At 47.6% G+C, this 23214-nt stretch overlaps 1 protein-coding gene across 2 annotated transcripts; it reads left to right on the top strand.

Annotated features, from left to right (window-relative positions):
* Positions 1 to 23000, top strand: IQCD (IQ motif containing D). 2 transcript variants are annotated; one of them, XM_027577129.2, is made up of 5 exons: positions 1 to 150; positions 15289 to 16090; positions 18684 to 18917; positions 20487 to 20558; positions 22486 to 23000. In XM_027577129.2, exons 2-5 carry the CDS (start codon positions 15362 to 15364, stop codon positions 22813 to 22815), a joined length of 1365 nt encoding a protein of 454 aa, XP_027432930.2. In that variant the 5' UTR covers positions 1 to 150; positions 15289 to 15361; the 3' UTR covers positions 22816 to 23000. The 2 variants fall into 2 exon arrangements, with proteins under 2 accessions (XP_027432930.2, XP_027432931.2); XM_027577130.2 differs by lacking the exon at positions 1 to 150 and adding an exon at positions 7910 to 7969.
* The last annotated feature ends 214 nt before the right edge of the window (positions 23001 to 23214 follow it).

Below are 23214 nucleotides of genomic sequence, written 5' to 3'. Positions count from 1 at the left end.
GGTGGGGCGAACTGAGAGGAACAAGAAATTGAATGGTGAAAAGGAAAGTCAGTCAGGTGCCGAGTCCCTCCTTCAGTGATTGGCGGGTAACCTAGCAACGCAGGCACCGCGGAGGGAACTGTGCTGAGGAACCTGGAGCCCTCGAAGCAGGTGAGTTGACCAGGTGGGGAATGGCTGGGAATGAGAGGTAGATGTGGAATGGGGTCCAGCCCGCTATCCTTCGGCTGCCCGAAGATTCAGCAGCCCTCACCGCGATCCTGTCCGTGCTCCAGACAGTGCTCTCCAGCCCCTGCCTCATTCCAGACCTCCCTCTCCACTTCCTGCCAGGACTCCTGGGTATCTTCTGTGTCCCTGCCTCTAACTCTGCCCCTCTGCATACCACTTCGCATCCCCGCTTCTTCATCCTTAAAGCGTGGATGAAACTAGTCAAGTGGAGTCACATCCTGGTTAGCTAATTTCAAGTCAAACATAGGTGATGGGGATGAAAGGGTAGTTTACAAATTCCCTACCATTCCACCCAACGGCCACGCATGCATTCCAAGGTGAGCATGCAACGCAATGCATCTTACTTGAGTGAGTGTTCAGATTAGGTTATTTTGATTATACCAATTTTTGCCTTTTGTGCTAACAACTTTAGAACTTAACTCCCATTCTTGGCCTTGAAATGTGATTTCGTTTTACATTCAGAAGCTTTGTTGTAAGGATTAAATGGGGTGAGGCAACGAAAAGCTTGGCATGGAGCTGAACTCAGTAAATACTGGCAATTCTTTTTCTTCCTAAAGCACATTTGTCCTTGACTTTTCCTGCTTAAAATGGATCGGGGGTGGGGGGGAGTCATCTCGTTCCATACCTTAAATAGTCATATATTCAACAAGTATTCAGCGAGTGCCTACTACCAGGTGCTGGGGTAAAGTGATCAAAAACACCCAAAAAAACCCTCATTTTTCCACTCATGGAGCTTGTCTAATGTGGGAGGTAGTCATTAATCTGGTAATATACAGATAAATGTATAATTATGCCTGCGGAGATTCATTTCCAGAATGATGCAGCATGGAGGTCAACAAATCCTTTCCCCAAAAAGCAACTCGAACCCATCAATGGATGAATGGATAAACAAAATGTGGTATACACACAACGGAATTAGATTCAACCTTTAAAAGGAATGAAATTCTGATAAAGGCTACTAGAATGGACCATGAAGACATAATGCTAGGTAAATATAAGCCAGTCACAAAAGGACAAATATGTATGATTCTACTTATATAAGATACCTAGAATAGCCAAATTCATAGAGACAGGAAGTAGAATAGTGGAACGAAATGACGTTACACATTACAACATGGATGAACCTCAAAAATATTAGGCTAAGTCAAGGTTTCTCAACCTTGGCACATTTTGGGTTGGCTAATTCTCTGTTGTAGGGGCCTGTGCTGTGCAGAGCAGGATGTTTAGTGTTATCCCCAGCCTCTACCCCCCTCCCAGTTGTGACAACCAAATATATCTCCAAATTATTGTCAAATGTTTCCTGGAGGCCAGAGTCACCCCTGCTTAAAAATTACTGTGCTAAGCCCAAAGTCAGATGCAAAAGATTACATACTATCTGATTCTGTTTATGTGATTTTATTTATATGTTATATCCAGAAAAGTTAAAGGTGGGAATGGAAATTGCTTGCCAATTAGCTCATGGGAATTTTGGGGAGTGACAGAAATTTTGTGGTGATGTGGCATAACTTAGCATTTACCAAAAAGTCATTGAGTTGTACACTTACAATGGGCAAATTTTATGGTATGTAAATTATGCCTCAATAGAGCTGTAAAAAAAAAAAAATTTACACCCGTGATCAGTACCGTACAGAAAGGTGCAGAGGGTTTCCAGAGATTATAGTGCACTTTTTTTTCCAGTCTGGGGAGAGACTGCCATTGAGCTGAGACTCGAAGGTTGAGAATTAGCTAATCTAGGGGTTGAGAACTGGTTTGGCAAAAGGAATGTGGCGTATGACGATCCTGGTGCTTTGAACACTTTAGAGACCAGTGTGGGTGCAGTACTGAGAGTGAGGGCAAGATGTCAGGTAGGCTGAAGCCAATGAGAAGGAATGTCATCAAAAGAGTGAAGGGGCTTCATCCTTCTCACTTTGCATGTCCCCTGCCCACACCATGGCTTTAGTCACCATCTGTGTGGTGACAGCTCTCACATTTCTGGGTCTTTCTGGGTCTTTCATGAAATCTATTCCAGGTACACAACCACTCCTGCACATCTCATAGATGTCCCACTCCGGTGGCTGCAGTCTATACATATATAGTGCCTTGGTGTGAATTAGGAAGAGGTGCTCCTTCCAGGCACACAGAGCCCCATAGTTTTCAAGGCTTGGCAAATAGATAGCAAGTTCTACCAATAATAAACACCCCAACCCTCAACCCCTGCTTCTCTTCCAGTGTTCACCCTTTGGGTAAACACCAAAACAATCCATCCAAACACCTGAGCCAGTACACTAGATATCATCCCTCACTTCCTTCTCCCCTATCCCCCATGTCCAGTCCCTCACCTCATCACATTGATTCTGCCTTCTTGATGTTTCTGGAGCCCATCCGCTGCTTTGTCTCTCCTTGAGGCCACCCTCATCTGTTCCCTGGACACTATGACAGCCTTCCAAACCTGATCCTCTTGTCATGTTGCGCCTGCCAACCCTTTTATCACAATTTCCCAGGTTGTAGGTCTGATCTTGCCAGACACTCCTTGTTTAAAACTCCCACCACCTCCCACCCAAGCCTTCTCCTCTTGAGCAAGGAGGGAAGCTGTTGTGGCAGGATTTTTTTTTTTTTTTAGATTTGTTTATTTATTTGAGAGAGAGCGAGTATGAGCAGGAGGGGCAGAAGGAGAGGGAGAGAGAATCTCAAGCAGACTCCATGCTGATCACCAAGCCCGACTCGGGGCTTGATCTCCCAACCCTGAGATCACGACCTCAAGAGTGACACCAAAACCAAGAGTCAGATGCTTAACCGACTGAGCCACCCAGGCGCCCCGTGGCTGGATTTCCCAACCAATTAAATCAGGATGACTTTCTTATTCCCTGGGCCCCCCATAAGGTGGTCAAGAGGAAGTGAGAATAGAATCAGGGCCGGATAGCCAGGCCGGGCCAGGACAAATGACAAAGTAGTGACAATGGCAGGAAAGGCAAGCATGAGAAGGGGTGAGGTCTGAGGTCACCATTCATGCCTCCTCTCAATATACACAAGTAGTTAGTAGAAGGCAAGAATCCACTCCATCATTCCCTTTCCCAGACTCCACCCTCCTCCCAGAAAGCCCCAAACAGCCTTAGATTGGAAGCAGTGATAACAGAGGCGATAGAGTCGCAGCATCAACCTCCCTGCCTCCAGGCTGGACAGGCTACCCAGGGCATCTCAGACAGAACTCTGCCCCAGCTCTGAGCAAGGCATCCCTCAGGAACATTCTAGGCATACGTGGTCAGACATAAATGCCATGGCTTTAGCTTGGGTTTTCACTCTGTTTATGGTGAAAAATTCAGTGAAAGGGGCAAGTCTTCTCTGTCAAGTGCTAAATTCTCCCCCACACTTTTTCCCTAGGAGACAAGCGCTCAGGGCAATGAGGCACCACCTGATTTATACCTTAACATTTAATAATTATCACTCCCCTTTGAAGAGGGCTTCTAACTCTCAAAAGGGCTTTCCCATTTAGTAAATCAGTCCTCCTCCACCCTTTTGATGTGGCTAGGACAAGTGTATCCCCGAGATGCCAGAGAGATAAGGGGCTTGCTCAGAGTTATTCTAAGAGCCCCAGCAGGGGAGAGTCATGCCCCTGGGTCTCCCAACACCCAGCTTATGAACCTGATCTTGACTCTGTAACTGATGGTAGCTTCAGATGGCACAGAACTCAGCTTGTCAGACAGAGCTGAGCTAGCCAGGCACAAGCCTTCCTTTGAACCTGGTTAGAGCACTGGACTTAGGGTGGGGAAGCCAGGAGTTTTATAGAGGAGCAAGGCCACTGTGGTCTAGACCAGTGACTCTCCACCAGGGGCATCCCCCGACCCACCACCCCCATGCCACAGGGACATTTGGCAATGTCTGGGGACATTTTGTCTCCAACTGATCAGAACTGGTGGTGGGAGAAATGTGCTATTGGCACTGAAGGGGTAGATGTCAGGGATGCTACTAAACATCCTGGAGCACACAGGAGGGCCCCCACACGACAAAGAATCATCTGACCGAACGTGTCAATAGTGTGGAGCTTGAGAAACCCTGTCCTGACCGATATTTTCTTTTTCTCCTTTTTTTTTTAAGTTTTATTTATTTAAGTAATCTCTACACCCAATGTGGGACTCTCAAACTCAAAACCCTGAGATCAAGAGTTGCATGCTCCTCCTACTGAGCTGGCTAGGCACCCCGGACTGATATTTTCATACAAGGTAAATGGTACACGCACACACGCACACACACCTACACACACACACACACACACCTACCTTTCCCTTCAGGCCCTAGTTAGCAAACATGAACTGAAAGCAAACATGATTGCAAATCAAGATCATTTGAAACACAGAGCATTGGGGGAAAGTATCTCTTTGACTTTAGCTTTCAAATAATAGCAGCAAGTTATACTCTATCACCAATCAGAATGCCTTTAACATGGGGGCTTTCAAACACATTTTTTTTTTAACCACAAACCAGACAAAGAAATACATTTTCCTTCTCGACCCAGCACACGCATGTTTAATTACACATGAATACTTACTACATGCAATGCGCTCTAATATTTTCTGTTCTATTTCATTTGTTTTGAATGCCAGTCCCAATAGGTGAATTGATTTCACCATTCACTAAGGGGTCATAGTCCTTGGTTTAAAAAAAGACACTTCTTCAACATAATCATAACAGTCAGGAAAAGCCTGTTTTGCATTTGATAAGATGATGATTTAAATATTTTTCTTAAGTGGGGAAGTTTATTTTAGAAGACTCTAAGTGCACCACCAGGAAATTCTTCCTTCTGTCTCAAACAACCACAGAGATACTACCCACAGTTGGATTTAACCAGAAATAAACACTCCTGAAGCTACACTGTAAGCAAAAAAGGAATTAAAAATCATGGTGACTTAATTTGTAAGGAGGAGGCCGGAAGCGGAGACGCTTAAGGGGCTCCAGCCCTCCTCCATCACCAGCAGAAAAACGAAAATAATGTACGAACCAGTCAAATTAAAAACAAATAGTAAAAAAAGAGTCAAAGTGGTTCCATTTTGGCTCTTTATAAACCCTTCTGCACACAAAAAAGTATATATTGAGGGAAAATACATCTCCTATTTTAAGAAGTGTTCAAATGTTAATCTTCAATTATATTATTTTTTTAAAGATTTTTATTTATTTATTGAGAGAGAGAGAATGATAGAGAGAGAACATGAGAGGGAAGAGGGTCAGAGGGAGAAGCAGACTCCCTGCCAAGCAGGGAGCCCGATGCGGGACTCGATCCTGGGACTCCAGGATCATGACCTGAGCCGAAGGCAGCCGCTTAACCAACTGAGCCACCCAGGCGCCCCCTCAATTATATTATTTTTGAAGTCATAAAAGCTAAACACTATTGAGCCAGGATTTTATTTCATACTCATGACAGTTTTCTTGAGCATGAGTTCCATTACTGTCCCCATTTTACAGATGAGGAAGCCAAAGCTTACAGAGGTTGATTGACTGGCCTAACGCCACACAGTGAGGATTGAACTCCAAATTTCCCTGCCACGAGAACCCACAAACTTAATCACGGTGTGGTAGGCTCATGTTTTTCTTTTCTACTTCAGAGATGAAGAGATGAAGGCCCAGAAGGTCAAGTGAATTTGCCCGGGGCTATAGCTGTGGCCAGCATCCGGTAGAGGGTATTCGTTAGAACCAGAAGTTTAGAAATCTGTCCCCAGGAGCACATTCCCTCCCAGGCTCTGTCACTATTCAGTGTCCTCTGTCTCCAAAGCATGGGGTCACGTTGGAGCCCACAGCCATGGAGTCATCATTGCAGATGAGATCCCATCTGTTAATACTTCCAGCATTCACCGCTACAGCTCCCGCCTGGGAATCTTTTGCAAACCAAATGTAACCCACAAAACATAGGTTCTCAAAAAGGACAAGAGAGGATTGGGTAATAGTTCAAAAGTGGCAATAGGAAAAAAAAAAAAACTATAAAAAAGAAAAACAAGTTAGATTTAAATCTTTTTGTTTAAAAATTCCAAGCCCTGAGTACAGAGATGGGAAACAGGCCAAATCTTGGCCCATAGTTTTCATTATTAAAACATGACACTATGTTCTGGTTGAAATAACATTATCCTATTAGGCCAACATCTCCGTGTGAGGAAATGGGCCTATTGTTAAAGCTGGATTTGCTATCTTTTCATTTATTCAACAGTGATTTGTTGAGTGCCTACTATGCCATTGTGGTTTGGGATAACAGTCTCTGTCATGGATTTTCTACCCTTTTCCAGCCCCTCTCTCCACTCTAGACGGAGAAAGCTCAGATAAAGCATACAGAGTTCTTCTGAAGAAAACTATTTTCATGGTTCGCAGAGTAGTGGGATCTTCTGAGGCTAAAAGGAAAATTCCTCCTGATTCAAAGGCAAAGCCTCTGCCTATTAACCCAGCAAGTAGGTGGTGAAATCAGAACTAAGTGACCAGGAATCCCTTAGCCATCAAAGACATCTTTGAGTCCTGAGCACGACCTCAGGGAGTGAAGCAGGGAATGTTAGGTTAGGTTAGGTTAGTGTTAGTGTTAGGTCCTGAGGGCCTGGAGTGGGTGGGGATTGTATATCTCAGAAACGTGACAGAGCTGTCAAAAGTATATGAAACAGCTATGCAAATGGTGGTATCCACAACATGGTTTTATTCAATCTGCAATCATGCTGGAATTGCAACTTTTCCACTAGGGTAGAAAATAAAAACAAAGACCATGAGCTCCATCTCTTGTGAAAACATCTCTTTGCCATCTCTACCTCTAACCATATTTCCCACCCTAAACCATTCTTCCTTAGCTCTCTCACAGCTACCCTGCAAGCAGCCCTTTTTTGTCTAATCATGGGAAGTACCAAGACTGGGGCTAGGAAGGCAAAAAAAAAAATCTCCATCGAAGCTAAGAATCACTGAGGAAATACTTAGTTGTCTAGGAATCCATGTACTATGAACTTGTCTAGGAATATATGTACTACGAAGGCTGGTATCAGAGAGGATGTGTTTTGTTCACTTTTTTATTTCAACAATACCTGGTTTAGGAAGAAAGATACACACATGGCACTCATGCTGTTTACATTGATTCCGGTGATGAGAAGCCTTTGCTGAAGACCCCTTTCAGGTCTCTTTGAATTCTAATTACGTCAATGAGAAAGTCTCAGTTTGGTGTTAATAAGTCTTTTGTGTATTAGCCTTATATCCTGCAACTTTGCTGTAATTGTGTAATTCCAGAAGTGTGTATATTGATTCTTTGGGATTTTCTACATAAATAATCATGTCATCTGTGAATAAAGATCGTTTTATCTCTTCCTTCCTAATCTGTATTACATTTTACTTCCTTTTCTTGTCTTGTTGCATGAGCTAGGACTTCCAATATGATGTTAAACAGGAAGGGTAAGAGGGTACATTCTTGTCTTGTTCCTGATCTTAGGGAATAAACTTCTAGTTTCTCACAATTAAGTATGATGCTAGCTGTAGGGTTTTTGTAGATGTTCTTTATCAAGTTCAGGTAATTCCACTATATTCCTCATTTGCGGAGAGGTTTGTTGTTGTTTTTGTTGGTTTTTTTTTTAAGTCATGAACGGTGTTGGAGTTTGTCAAATGCTTCTTTGCATCTGTTGATATGATATGATTTTTCTTTTTGTTGATGTGATGGATTACACTAATTGATTTTTGAATATTGAACCAGGCTTGCAGACATGGAAGAAATCCCACTTGGTCATGAGATATAATTCTTTTTATACCTTGTTGGATTCAATTTGTGAGTATTATGTTGAGGATTTTTGTGTCTATGTTTGTGAGAAATATTGGTCTGTAGCTTTCCTTTCTTATAGTGTATTTGCCTGTTTTGGTATTAGAGTAATGCTAGCCTCATAGAATCTGTTAAGAAATATTCCTTATGCTTCTATTTTCTGGAAGAAATGTTAGAGAATTGGTATAATTTCTTCCTCAAATGTCTGGTAGAATTCACCAGTGAAATCTTCTAGACCTGGAGTTTTCTGTTTGGGGAAGTTATTAATTATTGATCAATTTCTTCAATATATAAAGATTATCTATTTCTTCTTGTGAGAGTTTTGGTAGATTGTATCTTCAAAGAATTGGTCCATTTCATCTAGGTTATCAAATTTATGGCCATAGAGTAGTTCATTATATTCCTTTATTATCATTTTAACATCCATGGGATCCGTAGTGATGGCCCCTCTTTCCTTCTTGACATTAGTCATTTATCTCTTCTCCCTTTTTGTTAGTATGTCTACAACATCTCTCTACCACTTGCTAATCTTGCTTTTCAACAATAGAGATCTGGGCTCACACTCATCATCCCTGGGCAATAGCATCCAGCTAGAGTAAAATACCAGGCTGTAGACATTATTACCTTTTATATAAGGAAAATGATATAAATTTTTCCAGTTACAGTGGAGATACTTTTTAATGAAAAGTACTTAAGAATGAAAGTATACTTCAGGAAAAAAAAGTTGAGTTGATAACAGTACAGCTTGGTCTATAGACTTGACAGAAATCCCAAAGGTGGCACGCTAATGAGAGATATGGACAACCCTGAATTAGAACTAACCCTCATGAAGGCTTCTTTCCTGACCCAGAACCCATGTTCTGCCTCATACATGGCAGCCTCATGCTGCCCAACGATCCCTGTGTCATGATCAGTTATGAGGTGTGTCTCAGTAATTAGTTTATAATAGTCTCCAAAGTATGTAAATGATTGACTCAAAAACATAAAAGTCAATGAGAGATGATTCAAGGCTTACCCTAAAATAAAACAGCCACTCACTCACTTGCATTCTGATAAGCTCTCTTGAGCGAGGTGAGAGGGATGGGGTGACGGCTCTGTTGTTGCAAACTGTGTCTAATCCTGGGTATACCCACGGGAATGTGACACCAGCAGGAACACTACTGGTGGAGGTATACATATATATAAAATGACAAATATGAAAATTCATATTTGTAGTCGCTAAGTAGATTGAATTCTATAGGAACTGAATCTTGAACACGTCTGTCCTCTGGGTCTCTGCTTGACAGGATTCATTGAAACTGGACCAGCAAAGAATCACTGTGCCTGGTCCACTATAAAAGTCGATCCAAAAATGATAAGACTAGACAGAACAGCAGTTACAGGGGCTGCCTGGGCTGAGACCCCACCTTGGCCACTTAGGAGCTGTAAACTCATGAAAGCATCTAAACTCCCCCTGCCTGCCACCCATTCTTTGTCCATAAAAAGAGCTAATAAAAGCACCTACCTCGTAAGGTTGTTGTAAGGAATGAAGGAGTTAATTCCCGCAAAGCATTTAGAGCAGCATTTGGCATGGAGTTGGTTCTCAAGAGTTAGCTAATATTAAAATGGCATTCTTTAGGATAAGATTCCCCCCGAAAATAAAACGAAATAAAATGAGATCCCTCCCCCCCCACACACACACTCCAGTTTTGTTTAACCCCCTCTGACTATTCCACGTACCATTGTTGGATTTGTGGGGTATTTGCAAGGGTTGGATTTTCTTCCTCTTTTTCTCCCAGGGGAAAAAAATATAATTTCGCTCAAACCTTTTTTTTTTCCAAAATGTTCTGAGAGTGAAAGTAATAAAATATCCAACAAGCCCATTTGAATGAAGACGAGGTATAATTTGCATGATAAAGATATATTTCCATTTATAAAGTTCATCAGCAGAATTAATGACAAATAAAGGGAAGATCCAATTAAAGTTCCCCATCCATTAACAATCTTGCTTCACTCTCAGGGCAGGGATTTTTAAAAGGAGAGGCTTAAGTTGGAAATGATTTAAATATTAAGGTTGGTGGCATTAAAAAGGACATGAAACGATCATATCAGGATTCAAGGAAAAGAGATTCTCCAGTGATTTTTGTCATCAGAGTCAGATGCATTTCCCTCGATCCTCGTTCCACCGGCTTTTTCGTGTTCACCCAAATGAGCTGTCAAAAACTGATGGGCGTCATCATAATCAAAGAAAACAAGTTTGCCCTTTAAAGCAAAAGAGGTAATTTGGCTGAAAGCAAATTGAAAACATTTCATATAATGTTGCATTCCCAGCTGCAATCTCTGAAGAATTCAGGCGTTTTGATTTATGCCTGAGAGCTTTGGGGGACAATGGGGAGAAATGCGTTCGTGAAACGCTTGGTTCAAGTTCATCCTGTGGTCACGGGGCAAAGGTCCTTCGTCCTCCCTGAGAGGAGCTGAGGAAGCTCCCGGCCGTCCCAAAAAACATTATCTTCAGGAAAAGCCTTAAGGGAATTCATGAGATTGACTTGGGAGCAGAAAGGGGGTGGGAAACAAAGAGATGCAAGATAATGGCCCTCCTCAACTTAGCTGTCAGCTCCCAGAGGCTTCTGACTTTGGGACCCATTTTGCCTGGCCAAGGAACCAAGAAGCATCCTTAGCATCTGATCTGACTGCCTTTCTTCCTGGCTTGTAGTCACTTGAGATGTTCCTCTGATTCCCACTCTTCTCTCCTTTTGCTCTGGTTTGGAGAACTGAATATCTCTTGTGGCTTCAGATATCAGTAACTTTTCCCTTGCATTTATATCTTCATCCCCAAGGCCCCCTGGAGCCCCCTGGATCTGGATCATTCATTGTTAGATGCCTAGAGTATTCTCAGGGTTCTTTGATTGCAAGCCACAGACACTGTGGCTAAAGCAAAATGGTGAAGGAAAAGCTGAAGAACGGGCCACAGAAAGAACAGCAGCCAAGGACATTTCGGGGGGTCCTGGTGCAGGATCTTTAGGAACCCCCCCACTTGGCGTGACCCAGCTCCCACCATCTCCTATCCACGTGTGACTCTTCAGGCTTCCCCTCCTTCTCTGATTGGCAGTCCCACCAGGACTGCACACAGTGGGAGAGAGGATGAGCTCCCCGATGGAAAACTGGGGCTCTATCACCTGACAGAGAGGACATGGGTCCTGGGGAGGCAGAGACACCCTTGTCCACTGTCTACACCTGTGACAGGAGCAAGAACTAAATGAGTTTAAAACCGAGGTCTTTGTCCTCCCTTCCAAACCTCTGCCCCCAATTTTCCTAGTTTCTCAAGGGCCCCATCTTTCTCTCCCAGGCCCCCAAATGTAAAACGTCTCACTCATTAAGTCCTGATGACTCCTTCAGAACATTTCTGGGATCCACAGACAGAATGTGACAATGAGGGGCGCCTGGGCAGCTCAGTCGGTTAAGGTCTGCCTTCGGCTCAGGTCATGATCCCAGGGTCCTGGGATCAAGTCCCACGTTGGGCTCCCTGCTTAGCGGAGAAGCCTGCTTCTCCCTCTCCCACTCCCCCTGCTTGTGTTCCCTCTCTCGCTGGCTCTCTCTCTGTCAAATAAATAAATAAAATCTTAAAAAAAAAAAAAAAAAAGAATGTGACAATGAGAACGGCACAGGTAGCCTGTCCGTGCCAGCCCCACACCTCTCCCCAGGATGAGGTTGAGGTGTTCTTTTTCAGAGCCAGGTCTGTAGCAGTGATCAAAATAGATAAAGCCCCTACCTTCACTGGAGCTCACTTTTTAAAGGAGGGGAAAAGGCAGACAGTACACAAAACAGGCCCATTTAGAAACATCAGATGGTGATACTTAACTGGGAGAAAAATAAACAGGATAAGGGATAAGGGCAGGGAGGAGGAGAGGGTTTATATTTTAGGAAGAAAACCAGGAAAGCACTCACTATCACCCTGAGATTTGCGCAGAGAAGGAAGTGAGTGAGGGAAAAAGCTTTGCAGTTATTTAGAGGAATGTTCCAGACCTGGGGCTGGGGGGCAGGGGGGCTGGGGGTAGTGGTGTGCATACAGCAAGCACAAAGGCATATTCAAGGAACAGCAAAAAGGTCAGTATGAGGACAGAAGAGCAAGTGGTCACAGCGGCCAGATGATGGAGGGCCTTCCTGGTCACTATAAGGACTTTGGCTTTTATCCTGAGTGAGATGGGGAGCTGTTGGAGTGGTGGTGTGCTGGTAAACATTCAACAACCAGGACTGGAGGGGAGGGGTGCTGATTTGTAGTATTTGCCAATTTCCATGGTATAATACTTGCACCATGGCTGATTTCAAGCTACCTAAGGCTTCACAACCAGCTCACAAATACCCTGAAATTGTAACAATCAGCTCTGGGGAGCTGGATTTGGAGCAGAGGAGTGAAAGGATCTGACATTTTAAAAGTCTTCCTCTGGCTGCTTTGATGAGACAAGACTGTGGGGCAGGTGGGCAGAAGCAGGGCAAGCAGTGAAGAGGTTATCACGGTCGTCTGGGTAAGAGATGATGGACCCTCAGAAGGTCCAGTGGCTCAATGACGTCAGGGACAGCATTCCTGCAATTTTCTTAACCTTTTCTTCTCATTGACAAAGTGGCTGCCACTTCTCCAGCACTAAAACCCAAGGTCAGGGAATGGAGGTAAAGCCAATAATGTCTGTCTTTTGTATTGGGAAGGAATAAGTTCTCCCAGAACTTATTCTGGGAGCCCCTAGAAAACTTCTCGATTTTGTTGGCTCTACCAGTGTCTGTAGCCACTCCTAACTCTAAAGGAGGTTGAGAAGTTGAGCATTGAGTGTTTCTGGCCACCACAGTATAAGGAAGAGGAAAGGAGATTGGGGTGAGGATGGGTGCCTGCAAAAAAGGGGTGTGGCCTTATAAGAACCTACTACAAGAATTTGACCAAGTCTGGAAGCCGGGGAATGAGGAAGGGACACCTGAACTGAGCTCTGAGTACAAAGAATTAACTTAGCAAGGATGAGGGGGAAGAGGGCACGTGGGTGGCTCAGTCATTAAGCGTCTGTCTTCGGCTCAGGTCATGGTCCCAGGGTCCTGGGATCGAGTCCCATGTTGGGCTCCCTGCTCCGCACGAAGCCTGCTTCTCCCTCTCCCACTCCCCCTGCTTGTGTTCCTGCTCTCGCTGTGTCTCTCTCTGTCAAATAAATAAATAAAATCTTTAAAAAAAAAAAAAAAAGATGAGGGGGAAGAGTGTCTCAAGAAGAAAAAACAGCATGCACAAAGGCCCTGAGGTGGAAGGTTTATAATATCCCAACTTACCTACCTGCCACCAACCCTTTCCCTATAAATCATCCATTATGACTGTTCTTTCTCAAAAATCTGATTTTATCCTGTTACTTGTTTCCTAAAATCAAAATGGATCCCAATTTCCTACAAGATAAACTCCAAAGTCCCCAGTCTGCTGTTGAAGGCTGGTCATGACCTCAACCTATTCTGTGAATACAGCTTCATGCCCTTCTTCCTACAGATGTTGAACCTTCATGTTTGCATGGTTCACATTTCAAGCTAGGTTATAAACTCTGGGAGAACAGGAACCATACCTTGCATCTCTTTTCTATCCCCAGGGGCTCAATAAATGCCCGAATAGATGACTGCGGGGATGATCCTTGTTGCAGGGATCAGGAGCAGATGTAAGCAGACCAGTTAAGAAGCTCTTTATTCATCCAAGGGAGAGATTATAAGGCCCTCACTCGGTGGCAGAGAGGCTGCCAAGAACAGAAGGACTGGGAGCTCTCAAGGAGAGAACACTGGGAGAACAGGGGCTGGGAAGTGGGGGGTAGGGAGAGCCGGGGGGGCACTCGGGTTTCCGGCTCGAGCAATTAGGGTGGTAGCATTGCCAGTCATCAGGACGAGGGATAAAGAAGGAGCAGGGTGAGGGATGGGGACATGGTGGGGGTCCCTCTTAGACATGGTACATTGGGAGGCCCAGCCAGTACTGAGCAGGTACATCCGGATCTTCAGCCAAGCCCAGACACTCAGACGAGGAAATCACCAGAGTCCTGGACTTGAGATCTCAGTTTCCCTGGGCTAATCATGCTAGTTATTATTTACTGAGTACTCACAATGTCCAGGCCCTGTGCTAGAAACTTCCCATGGAATCGTAGGATCCCTGTTTTATGGCCGAGGAAGCCCAGGCTTAGGGGGATTAGACAGCCAGCCCGAGGTCCCCCAGCAAGGGTCTGAACCCAAGCAGGGCTACTGAAAGCTAGTACTCAGCTGTCGTGCCATGCGGACTACATCACAGAATGATCTCTGATTTGCTGCCATACATTTTTCTGAGCGTCTTTAATTTTAAATAAGCCTTTTATTTTGTAATAATTGTAGATTTACAGAAAAGTTGCAAAGATAGTTCAGGATTCCCAAATGCCCTTCATTCAGCTCCCACAATGTTAACATCTTAAATAGCCGTGACGTGTCCATCACAAGCAAGAAATTAGCATTGGTACAATGCTGCTAACCATGCCATCAGCTTGGTTTGGATCTTATGTTGTCCTACTAGTGGCCATCTTCCATTCCAGGATCCAATCCAGGATACAACATCGCATTTAGTGAAACAGGTTTTAAAAATTGTGTTTCCAAGTCCTTGTTCATCCCCACCCTGATGTTCGCCATCCACACCTAAAAACCAGTGTGGGGGTGCTATGCTGGCCCTTGTCCCATTTGCTCCCAGCTGCATCGTTTGCTCGGCCTCAGGCTGCTGACACCTGCAGGCTGCAGTGGCCCCCGCTCCTTGGGAGCTGTAGCTCCTGCTCGACAGGAAATGGCTGTGGTTCCAACTTCCCCCAGGGTGACCTTTGTCCCCAAGCTCCCCACCACCTCTTTCTGTGGTGGCCTCCTGCATTGACATTGGCTGCATGGCTTTTCCCCTTCCCTGGTTAGCCTCTCAACTCTTTCCATCACCCATGTAACTCGGTTTCTGTATTTAGATGCTTTAAAAAAAAAAAAAAGTCCACTAGCGTTGACTTTTATTCATTCCTGTGAAGTCACCTGAAATGATATCTGTTGCATTTAAATGCTCATTACTGTAAATGGCTGAACACATCCATTTCAGTGGGTACTTAACATCGTCCATAGTTAAGTCACTTCAACAGAATGGTGTTCCCTGCCTGACCCCTCTCCACTTGGTCCTCCCACCCTTGCAGCCCGATGCCGTCACAAAGCTAGAAACTGCTTTCGGTGAGAGGTTCTGCGTACTTGCTGCGGGGCACCTGGGATGAACTCAGCATCGACTGTGTGTGGCTGCCGTGGCCACACCAGCCATATCCTTGCAGCACGGCTCGACTAACGACTCACTCCTTCTTCCGCAGGGTCGCCAGAGACAATAACAGCCGGAGACTGGTGCCGCCGAGGGCGTACAGAGGCAAGGAGACGGCTCAGAAAATGGCTCTAGATGTCCTCGGGGTGGCCCCTCTCTACCAGGGCCCCGACATCAACAGAATGAGGCTGACAGCAGAGCCATCCAAGAAGCCAGCCTCCCTGCTAAAACCCTTGGTCCCCTCTAAGTCCAAACTCACCACCATTGAGACCAAGAGGGTCATGTCCGTACTGGATGAGACCATCCACAAGGTGGAGCTGGTGACCCTCCTGTCTGATGTGAGTGCCAATTACGAGACTCTGGAGGGGATGCTAGGGGAGGACATCATGAAGGCCGTGAGAGAGCACGAGAAGATCTGCCACAGCCTCCTGGACAGTGTCGCTTACTTGCAGGAGAAAGAAAGGCGAATGCAGGAGGAAGAAGAGTTTGAGGAAGAAGGGTGGCTCAGAGACCGCTTCCTCTCCAAAGAACTGCAGAAATCCCACCTCCTGCCCCTTATGCAACAGATCAAAGAATCCACCAAGGACATCCTGAGACTCTTGCTCAATAACCCACAGGTGGTGAGGCTCTTGCAGATGCACACCCTGAGCAGGAGCGCTGAAGCCCAGAATTTCATTGATTGCCTGATAGAACTGCGGGCTTTCCTGTTCGAGAAGCTACTCACTAGTCCCGTGGAAGCTAGAGACAAGACTCAGTTCATACAGGATATCAACAGACGGAACAGGAGGAACCAAGAAATCATTGAGACTCTTGAAAACGAATTGGCGGCGAGCATGAAGAGCAGGGACACAGAGGTACGGCTTTATGGCATTGGTAAGGTTGTGGAAGGAGCCGCACGGAGGAGCCAGACCTTTTGGCAGTTGGGCTTTTTTCCTCAGTGATTGAAATGCCTGCTGTCATTCATTCACTCAACAAATGTTGTGAGCACTTGCCAGGTACCAGGTCTTATGCTTGAGTCCACATGGCCGCCGCCTCATGCGAGGTAGGTCTTAAAGAGCTGATTTCATTACAGTTTTGAGAAGTACGATGAAGGATAAGCATAGAGTGCTAGAAGACAGTGCCTCAGGAGAACCGAGCTTAGACCCAAAGGGCCAGAGACGTCAAAGCCAACACAGGAAGAATGAAGGGGAGTGAGGAAGGCAAGAGAGGGCGGCAGGAGCCTGCCAGGCCAGCAGCGGGCAAACTTTTTCTACGGAGGGCTGGATAGTAAATACTTTAGGCCTTGCCAGCAGATCACGTCGTGCCTTTTAGGCCTGATCAAAGAATGTCACCTCTGTTTTGAGGATGAGGGGCAGATGGGACAGGTGGAAGCTCTAGAAGAATTTTTAAGAAGGGAAATGATAACATGATCCCAACCTAATAACCATTTGGGCCATAAGACTATGTATTATGCTTTACGTACATTTTCTCACTAAGGCCTTACAAAGTCCCTGTGACGTGGTGTCTAAGTATGGGTCTGGCTGCCGAGACAGAGACCCAAAATAATAGTGGCTTAGTCAAGATGGAAATGTATTTCTCTCTAGTAGAAAAGCTGGAGCAGGCACGGAAACCCTGCCTCGTGAAATTGTCGGGGGTCCAGGCTTCTTCTGTCTGACCTTTCTGCTGTGTCCCCCACAGGACTTCTAACTGTGGACCCAGAAGCCCCCCATCATGTCACCACTGGTCCAGCCAGCAGGTAGAAGAAAGAGGAGGAAGGCCCTGATCTTTGCTGGTGGAAGTAGCCCACCGCACAGGTCTTAGCCATACCCAGTGGCTAGGGATGCTGGGAAAGGTGTTCTTTCCCTGGGGCCACGTTCCCAGGGAAGCATTCTGCTCCCCAACATTTCCAGGGGCGGGGGGGATGGATCCTGAGGGGCAGCCAGCCAGAGCTGCCTTGGACACTTCCACCTTCATCCCCCCATGATGCACAGAGCTCGAGGCCCTCTGAAGCTACGTGCCGCCCTCCCTCCCCCACGCACTGGCTCAGGCCATCCCCCCTTCCTTATGTTCTCACTGACTTTGTCCTTTCAGACATTCATCAGAGTATGTTGATAAATGTTCATATAATTATTTGTTGATTTGATGTGGGTCTGGCATCCTCATAAGAGGACAATGAACTTGTCTCTTTTGGCCCCCTGTCATGTCCCCAGTGAGCCTGGCACAAAACAGGGGAATAGAAACGATTTTCTTCCTTTTTCTTTTCCTTTTTTTTTTAAGGCTTTATTTATTTGAGAGAGAGAGAGAGAGACTGAGAGTAGAGCAGACTCCTTGCTGAGCAGGGAGCCCGATGTGGAACTCGATCCCAGGACTCCGGGATCATGACCTGAGCCGAAGGCAGATGCTCAACTGACTGAGCCACCCAGGCGCCCCTGAAAACTATTTTCTGAGTGGAGAGGTGACAGGCTCTTGGGTGCTCAGTCAGGGGAGACCACTCGCAGGTTAGAAGGGTGCCAGTGAGGGACCGGGAGAGGGGCCCCGAATGGCTTTGTTGGTCCCATTCAGGTGGTGGAAACAGCTCTGGCATCCAAGTTGGACAGACCTGGGGTCAAATTCCATTTTTCCAGGTGGGCAGATGTTATCGTGTGCCTTGGATCTCAGTGTAAAACGAGGGGGTGACACCAATTAGGCTGCTGTGGGGTCAAGAAAAGCCCTGACTGCTGAAAATACCGCCTGCTCTAGAACCCAACACCTAGAGCCTGAAGCCTTGCCCACAGGATAGGCTTGCCCCAGAGGCACCTCCCGCCCCGCGCTGCCTGCATGCAGGAAGGGAACTCAGACCCCCGCGGCCCAGCCCAAGGCGCCCAGCATGAGCCAGCCTCAGCACTGATGTGCTCAGAGGGAGACTCTAGGGCTTGGGACCATCCTTTGGAGCTTATTTACAAAACGGCCCCATCCTCCACCCCCGTTCCTGTTTTAGAATCAACTGAGGGCAGGGGACAAGTCAGGCCCTCGAGTGTCAGTGGGTGGCAATGCCCATAGTTTGCGTATCTCCTACTTTCATAAATGGCGCCAGGTGCCTCTGCCTGCTGAGCACTTCTGTTCTGTGCCCCGGGCAGGACCGCCACTACTGTCCCAGACCTGCCCGGCAGCCTCTCCCCTGTGCCCATCACTCCAGCCAGGAAGTAGAGGGGGGCGGCCAAGAACATGGGCTCTGAATCAGACAGACGTGGCCTCGAGTCCCTGCTCAGCTGTACAGCCCCAGATGGATGACTCCACCCCCTTGAGCCTCAGTTTCCTTGTCTGTAAGCAGGCTGTCTCTGTCCCCCCGGGGTGTGACGGGTAGGAATCTGCGAGGTAATAAGGCAGGTTGCCTGTTCAGCCCTTTGGGAGCGGGCAGGAATGCCGGTTCTCCTGGGATTATCAGGCATCCAGGTGGGAGTAACGGAGCCTCTCATCTTCCCGGCCCAGGTGGAGAAAGAGAACTTTGTGATCCAAGAACTGAAAAACCACCTGCACCAGGTGCTCAAGCTCTCAGAGAACAGCCTTCTTCGCACCAAGCAGGAGGCCGAGAAGCAGCAGAAGGCCGACTTCCGGGCCTCACAGGCCAGGGTCGCCAAGATCCAGCAGGAGTTACTGACGCTGAGGTCCCAATACCACAACCTGGTTGTGGAAAACCGGGAGGCAGAGCAGGCGCTGAGGAAGGTGCCCGGGACGGCAGGGAGCGGGGGGAGGGGGGAGGACAAGGGAGGCCCCGGGGCAGGGGAGGGGCGTAGAGACTGGCCCATCCTGCAGCATACTGGCTGTGTGACCTTGGGCAAGTTCCTTAACTACTCTGAGCCGACCGCCCCTCGCCCCTCGAAGCTCCTCGCCGCCCCTCCCACCACCCCCCCCCCCCCGCCAGGGGTGATAATACCCACCTTGTCGCACAAAGGACGTGCAGGTGCTCATACACCTCTGGCGAATTTCATAATGCCCTCCAGCCGCAGTTTTGCCATCTTTAAGATGAAAGTGATCAGATTGGGCTAACGGGTTGTTAGGAGAATTGAGACTCAATAGGAAGTGTTCAGTAAATGTCATCTCTTCTTTTGTCTCTCCACCATCTCCGCAGAGCCCCACCGTGCACACACCCAGCTTGCTTCCAGATCTCTTTCCTCACAAAGGGCACCTTCTCTAACCCTTGTTCCCAGTTCTCTTTCAATGTCACGGCTCTTGAGCATTTGGTGGAAGCCGTGGGCCTCTCCTCCTTAAGAAGGCACAGATGCACCTACACACAACTGGTGGATAATTCTTGGGGACACAGGCCCCCTGAAGCCAGCCTGTCCATGGTGTCCAAGGGAAGAGCTCTTGCTCTATAGGATTAGGGAGCTGGTTTCTTTCTTTCTTTTTTATTGAGGTGAAATTCATATAATATAAAATTAATCACTGTAAAGGGAACAATTCGGTGGCATTTGGTACCTTCACAGTGTTGTACAACCCCCACCTCTGGATAGTTCCTGAACATTTCCGTCCCCCCAGATAAAACCCTGGACCCATTAGCAGCCACTCCCCATTCCCCCTTCTCCTGCCCCTGGCAACTGCCAATCTGCTTTCCATCTCTATGGATTTGCCTGTTCTGGACTCTTCATGTAAATGGAATCACACAATATGTGGTCTTTTGTGTCTGGTTTCTTTCACTTAGCATCATGTTTTCAGGGTTCATCCACGTGAGCATTTATCAATTCTTCATTCCTTTCTATGGCTGAGTAACATTCCATGGTATGTATGGGAGCTGATCTTTTACAAACAAATTAGATTATGTCCCTTTCCTACATCTCAATCCAACCAGTGGCTTCCCCTCTCCGTTACACTAGGATCTAAACTCCTTCCCCTGCTGACACTTCCTTCCATGACACAGCTTCTCACTCTGACCTCCATGGGATTCCGCTCCTCCTCAGCCACTCCATTCCGGCCACACTGGCTCAATGTCTATTCTTAAACACCACAAGCCTGTTCCTACCTCAGGGCCTTTGCACTTGCTACTCCCTCTGCCTAGAATGTTCTGGAGTCAGACCTCTGGGTTCCAATTCCAGGCTCTACCACTTGTTAGCTCTGTGATCTTGGGCAAATGAGTTAGCACATTTGATCCTCAGTTTCCTCATCTGTGAAATGGAGGAGAACCTACCTTGTTGGGCAGATTTGGTGGGCAAGGCGTTAACCCTGGTGTAGAGCAAGCTTGGTGCAGTTTACTATTCATATTAATCCATCAAACACTGACTCATTGAATTTTTTTAGAAGAAATATAAAGTGGAGACGGAAATCGAGAACTGGATCCAGAAGTATGATATGGAGATGGGTGAGAAGCAGGTATTTGTGCTGCAATCAGTTTCTCGAGTGCATTGCCCATGATCCTCTAGGAATGGTCCATAGTCTGTGCCAAGCTCTGGGCCTCCCCAGACAGGCTTCCCTGCCCCTTTCCTTAGGCCTCAGGTTTGTCTGGCCTGGGGCAGCAAAGAGAGAGATGGAAAAGGAAGGAGCCAGAAGCTGGAAGCTACTAAGTGCTTGTCACTAGGCCCAACGATCTTGGCTCCATCTAGTGTCCACATCCCATACTCTCAGTCCCTTCCGTGCTCAGCTCCTGCGAGCCGCACAGCCGGGGCTCCTTCCCTGCAGACTCAGGATGAACTTGCCTCCCCTATTTCACTCAGTCACCCAGAAAGTTTCCACTGTGGGCCTGAGATGTGCCACATGCTGGGATAGCGCAGTGAAGATGGTCCCCATTATCACCTGGAGGCTCTACTCTAGTGTCACCTGTCAGCTGGGTGACCTGAAGCAAGGGGCTTGACCTTTCAGAGCTTGCTTCTGCCTGTGATCAACAGAGGCAGTAAGGACCGTGCTGGGACTGTGCTGGGGATGTGGTGAGGCACCATTGTCACAAATGCTTGCCCCCAGCACGGGATCTGGCCTGGAGGAAGTGCTGAGGCAACGGTGGCCTGGAAAACAGGGTGCCCTCAAGCCCATCCCCCCCCAGCTTTGTGATAACACTGGGGCCCATGGTCCCGGCTTCAGGGCCGGGAAGGTTTGGCAAGCACTGGGGATGACATCAGCCTCTGAGTGGTCCCAAGTCAGGGGAAGGGCAAGTGGGGGTCTTGCTCTCTCTGATCATGAATGCTCCGGGGAGGAGGGACTTCAGAGGCCGTGCTCTTGTTTCTCTGGTCCCAGTGAGGGTGGTGGGTTCCTCGTCAGCAGAGACCGAGTCTACTCAGCTGTTTGCTTCTGGCAGATGCTTGGTAAGTGAGTGGAAGGGAGAGAGGGAGACAGGTGTAAACTGCAGCAGGAGGCAAGAGTTGGACATAGGGAAGAAGTGGGACTCAGTCACCTGAGAAAGTTCCACTCTGTATCTTTGTGAGACACACAGCTTTAGTGACAGGCGTTCCATTTTTTTTTTTTTAAAGATTTTATTTATTTATTTGACACAGTGAGAGAGAGAGAGAGAGAGAGAGATCACAAGCAGGGGGAGCAGCAGGCAGAGGGAGAGGGAGAAGCAGGCTCCCCGCAGAGCAAGGAGCCCTATGCGGGGCTCGATCCCAGGACTCCGGAATCATGACCTGAGCCGAAGGCAGCCGCTTAACCAACGGAGCCACCCAGGCGCCCCTCCATTTTTTTTTTTTTAAGATTTATTTATTTATTTGAGAAAGAGAGAGAGCGTGAGTGAGGGGAGGGGCAGAGGGAGAGGGAGAGAATCCCAAGCAGACTCCCCGCTGAGCACAGACCCTGAGGCAGGCCTCGATCTCACGACCTTGAGATCATGACCTGAGCTGAAATCAAGAGTTGAATGCTTAACCGACTAAGCCACCCAGGCGCCCCAGAGCTTGCATTTTTATGTCCCCACTATGTGCCTGGCACCACATCCAGCACATTGTGTCCACCCCATCATTTAATCCTGTAGAAAGCTCCCACCCACTTCCTGGGTTTGGAATTGTCCCCATGTCTCAGAGGACAAATGAAGCCCCCTCAGGGCACAGCCAAGCTGGGATGCGAAACCCAGTCTGCCCAGCCCACCGGCCTGGGTTCTTTCCTTCTTCCTGAGATGATTTTAGTCAGGTCCCACCTCAAGTGGGGATGGACCACATCACCTCTCCTGTTCTCATCCGGGCCTCGGATGCAGAAAAGGTAGTGCAGACGGTGCTGTTGGGGTGGAAGCCCCTTTGGGATGGGGTGAGGGCGCATGTGGGGGAGGGTGGCAGGTGGCGCCCTATGCTTGGTGATCCCCACCCCCTGACCCTCATCCCAGGAAGAGTACGAGGAGCTTGACATCATCCATAAGGAGGAGAAGGTCCAGCTGGAGGAGCTGAAGCAGAAGCACAATGTACTAGTGGAGGAGTTCTCCCAGATCCAGGCTGAGCGGGAGGTCAATGCCAAGAAGAGAATAGAGGCCGAGCAAGAGATGCTGCGCATGGTGCGGGCTGCCACACTCATCCAGGCTTTGTGGAAGGGCTACCTGGTCCGCTCCATGCTCAAGTCCAGGAAGAAGAAGCGGAGCAAGAGCAAAGGGAGGGTCAAGGAGAAGGGCAAAGGCAAGGGCAAGGGCAAGGGCAAGGCCAAGGCCAAGGCCAAGAAATGAGTCCCCCCCCGGGGGCCCTGCTCCTGGCCTGTGCCACCACACCGCTCACTTCCCAGAGAGCAGGCTGGGAGGCCACAAGGAGGGGGAGCCTTGCCATTCCTGGCTTGAACGGTTTGTCAAAGTTAAAAGCCATTTTAAAGCACATCCTATAAATAAACGTCACTTTGCCAGCGCTGTTGGCTGTTTGTGTCACCATACATGTCGATGCCTTTCCCATGGGGAGAGCATGCAGGCCAGGTGTCAGCACAGAGCTGTTCCTTCCTTTAGCCTCAGTGGGAAGCCAGACCGCGGGCTGCAGCCTTCTTGGCCCCAGACTGCGGGCCATGGCTGCAGTGGACATACGTATCAGCCACTGGGGCGGCGGGCTGTGCTCACAGCTGCCTGCAGGAGGTTGGGGGG

The sequence above is a fragment of the Zalophus californianus genome, chromosome 14 (assembly GCF_009762305.2).
Source record: "Zalophus californianus isolate mZalCal1 chromosome 14, mZalCal1.pri.v2, whole genome shotgun sequence".
Classification (NCBI taxonomy): Eukaryota; Metazoa; Chordata; class Mammalia; order Carnivora; family Otariidae; genus Zalophus; species Zalophus californianus.
This window is presented reverse-complemented; position numbering and strand designations above follow the sequence as displayed.

Coding starts and splice junctions, on each gene's coding strand:
- IQCD (XM_027577129.2), top strand. CDS start 15,362: ATGGCTCTAGATGTCCTCGGGGTGGCCCCTCTCTACCAGGGCCCCGAC. Junction 16,091..18,683: donor TGAAGAGCAGGGACACAGAG/GTACGGCTTTAT, acceptor TTCCCGGCCCAG/GTGGAGAAAGAGAACTTTGT. Junction 20,559..22,485: donor TGGAGATGGGTGAGAAGCAG/GTATTTGTGCTG, acceptor CCCTCATCCCAG/GAAGAGTACGAGGAGCTTGA.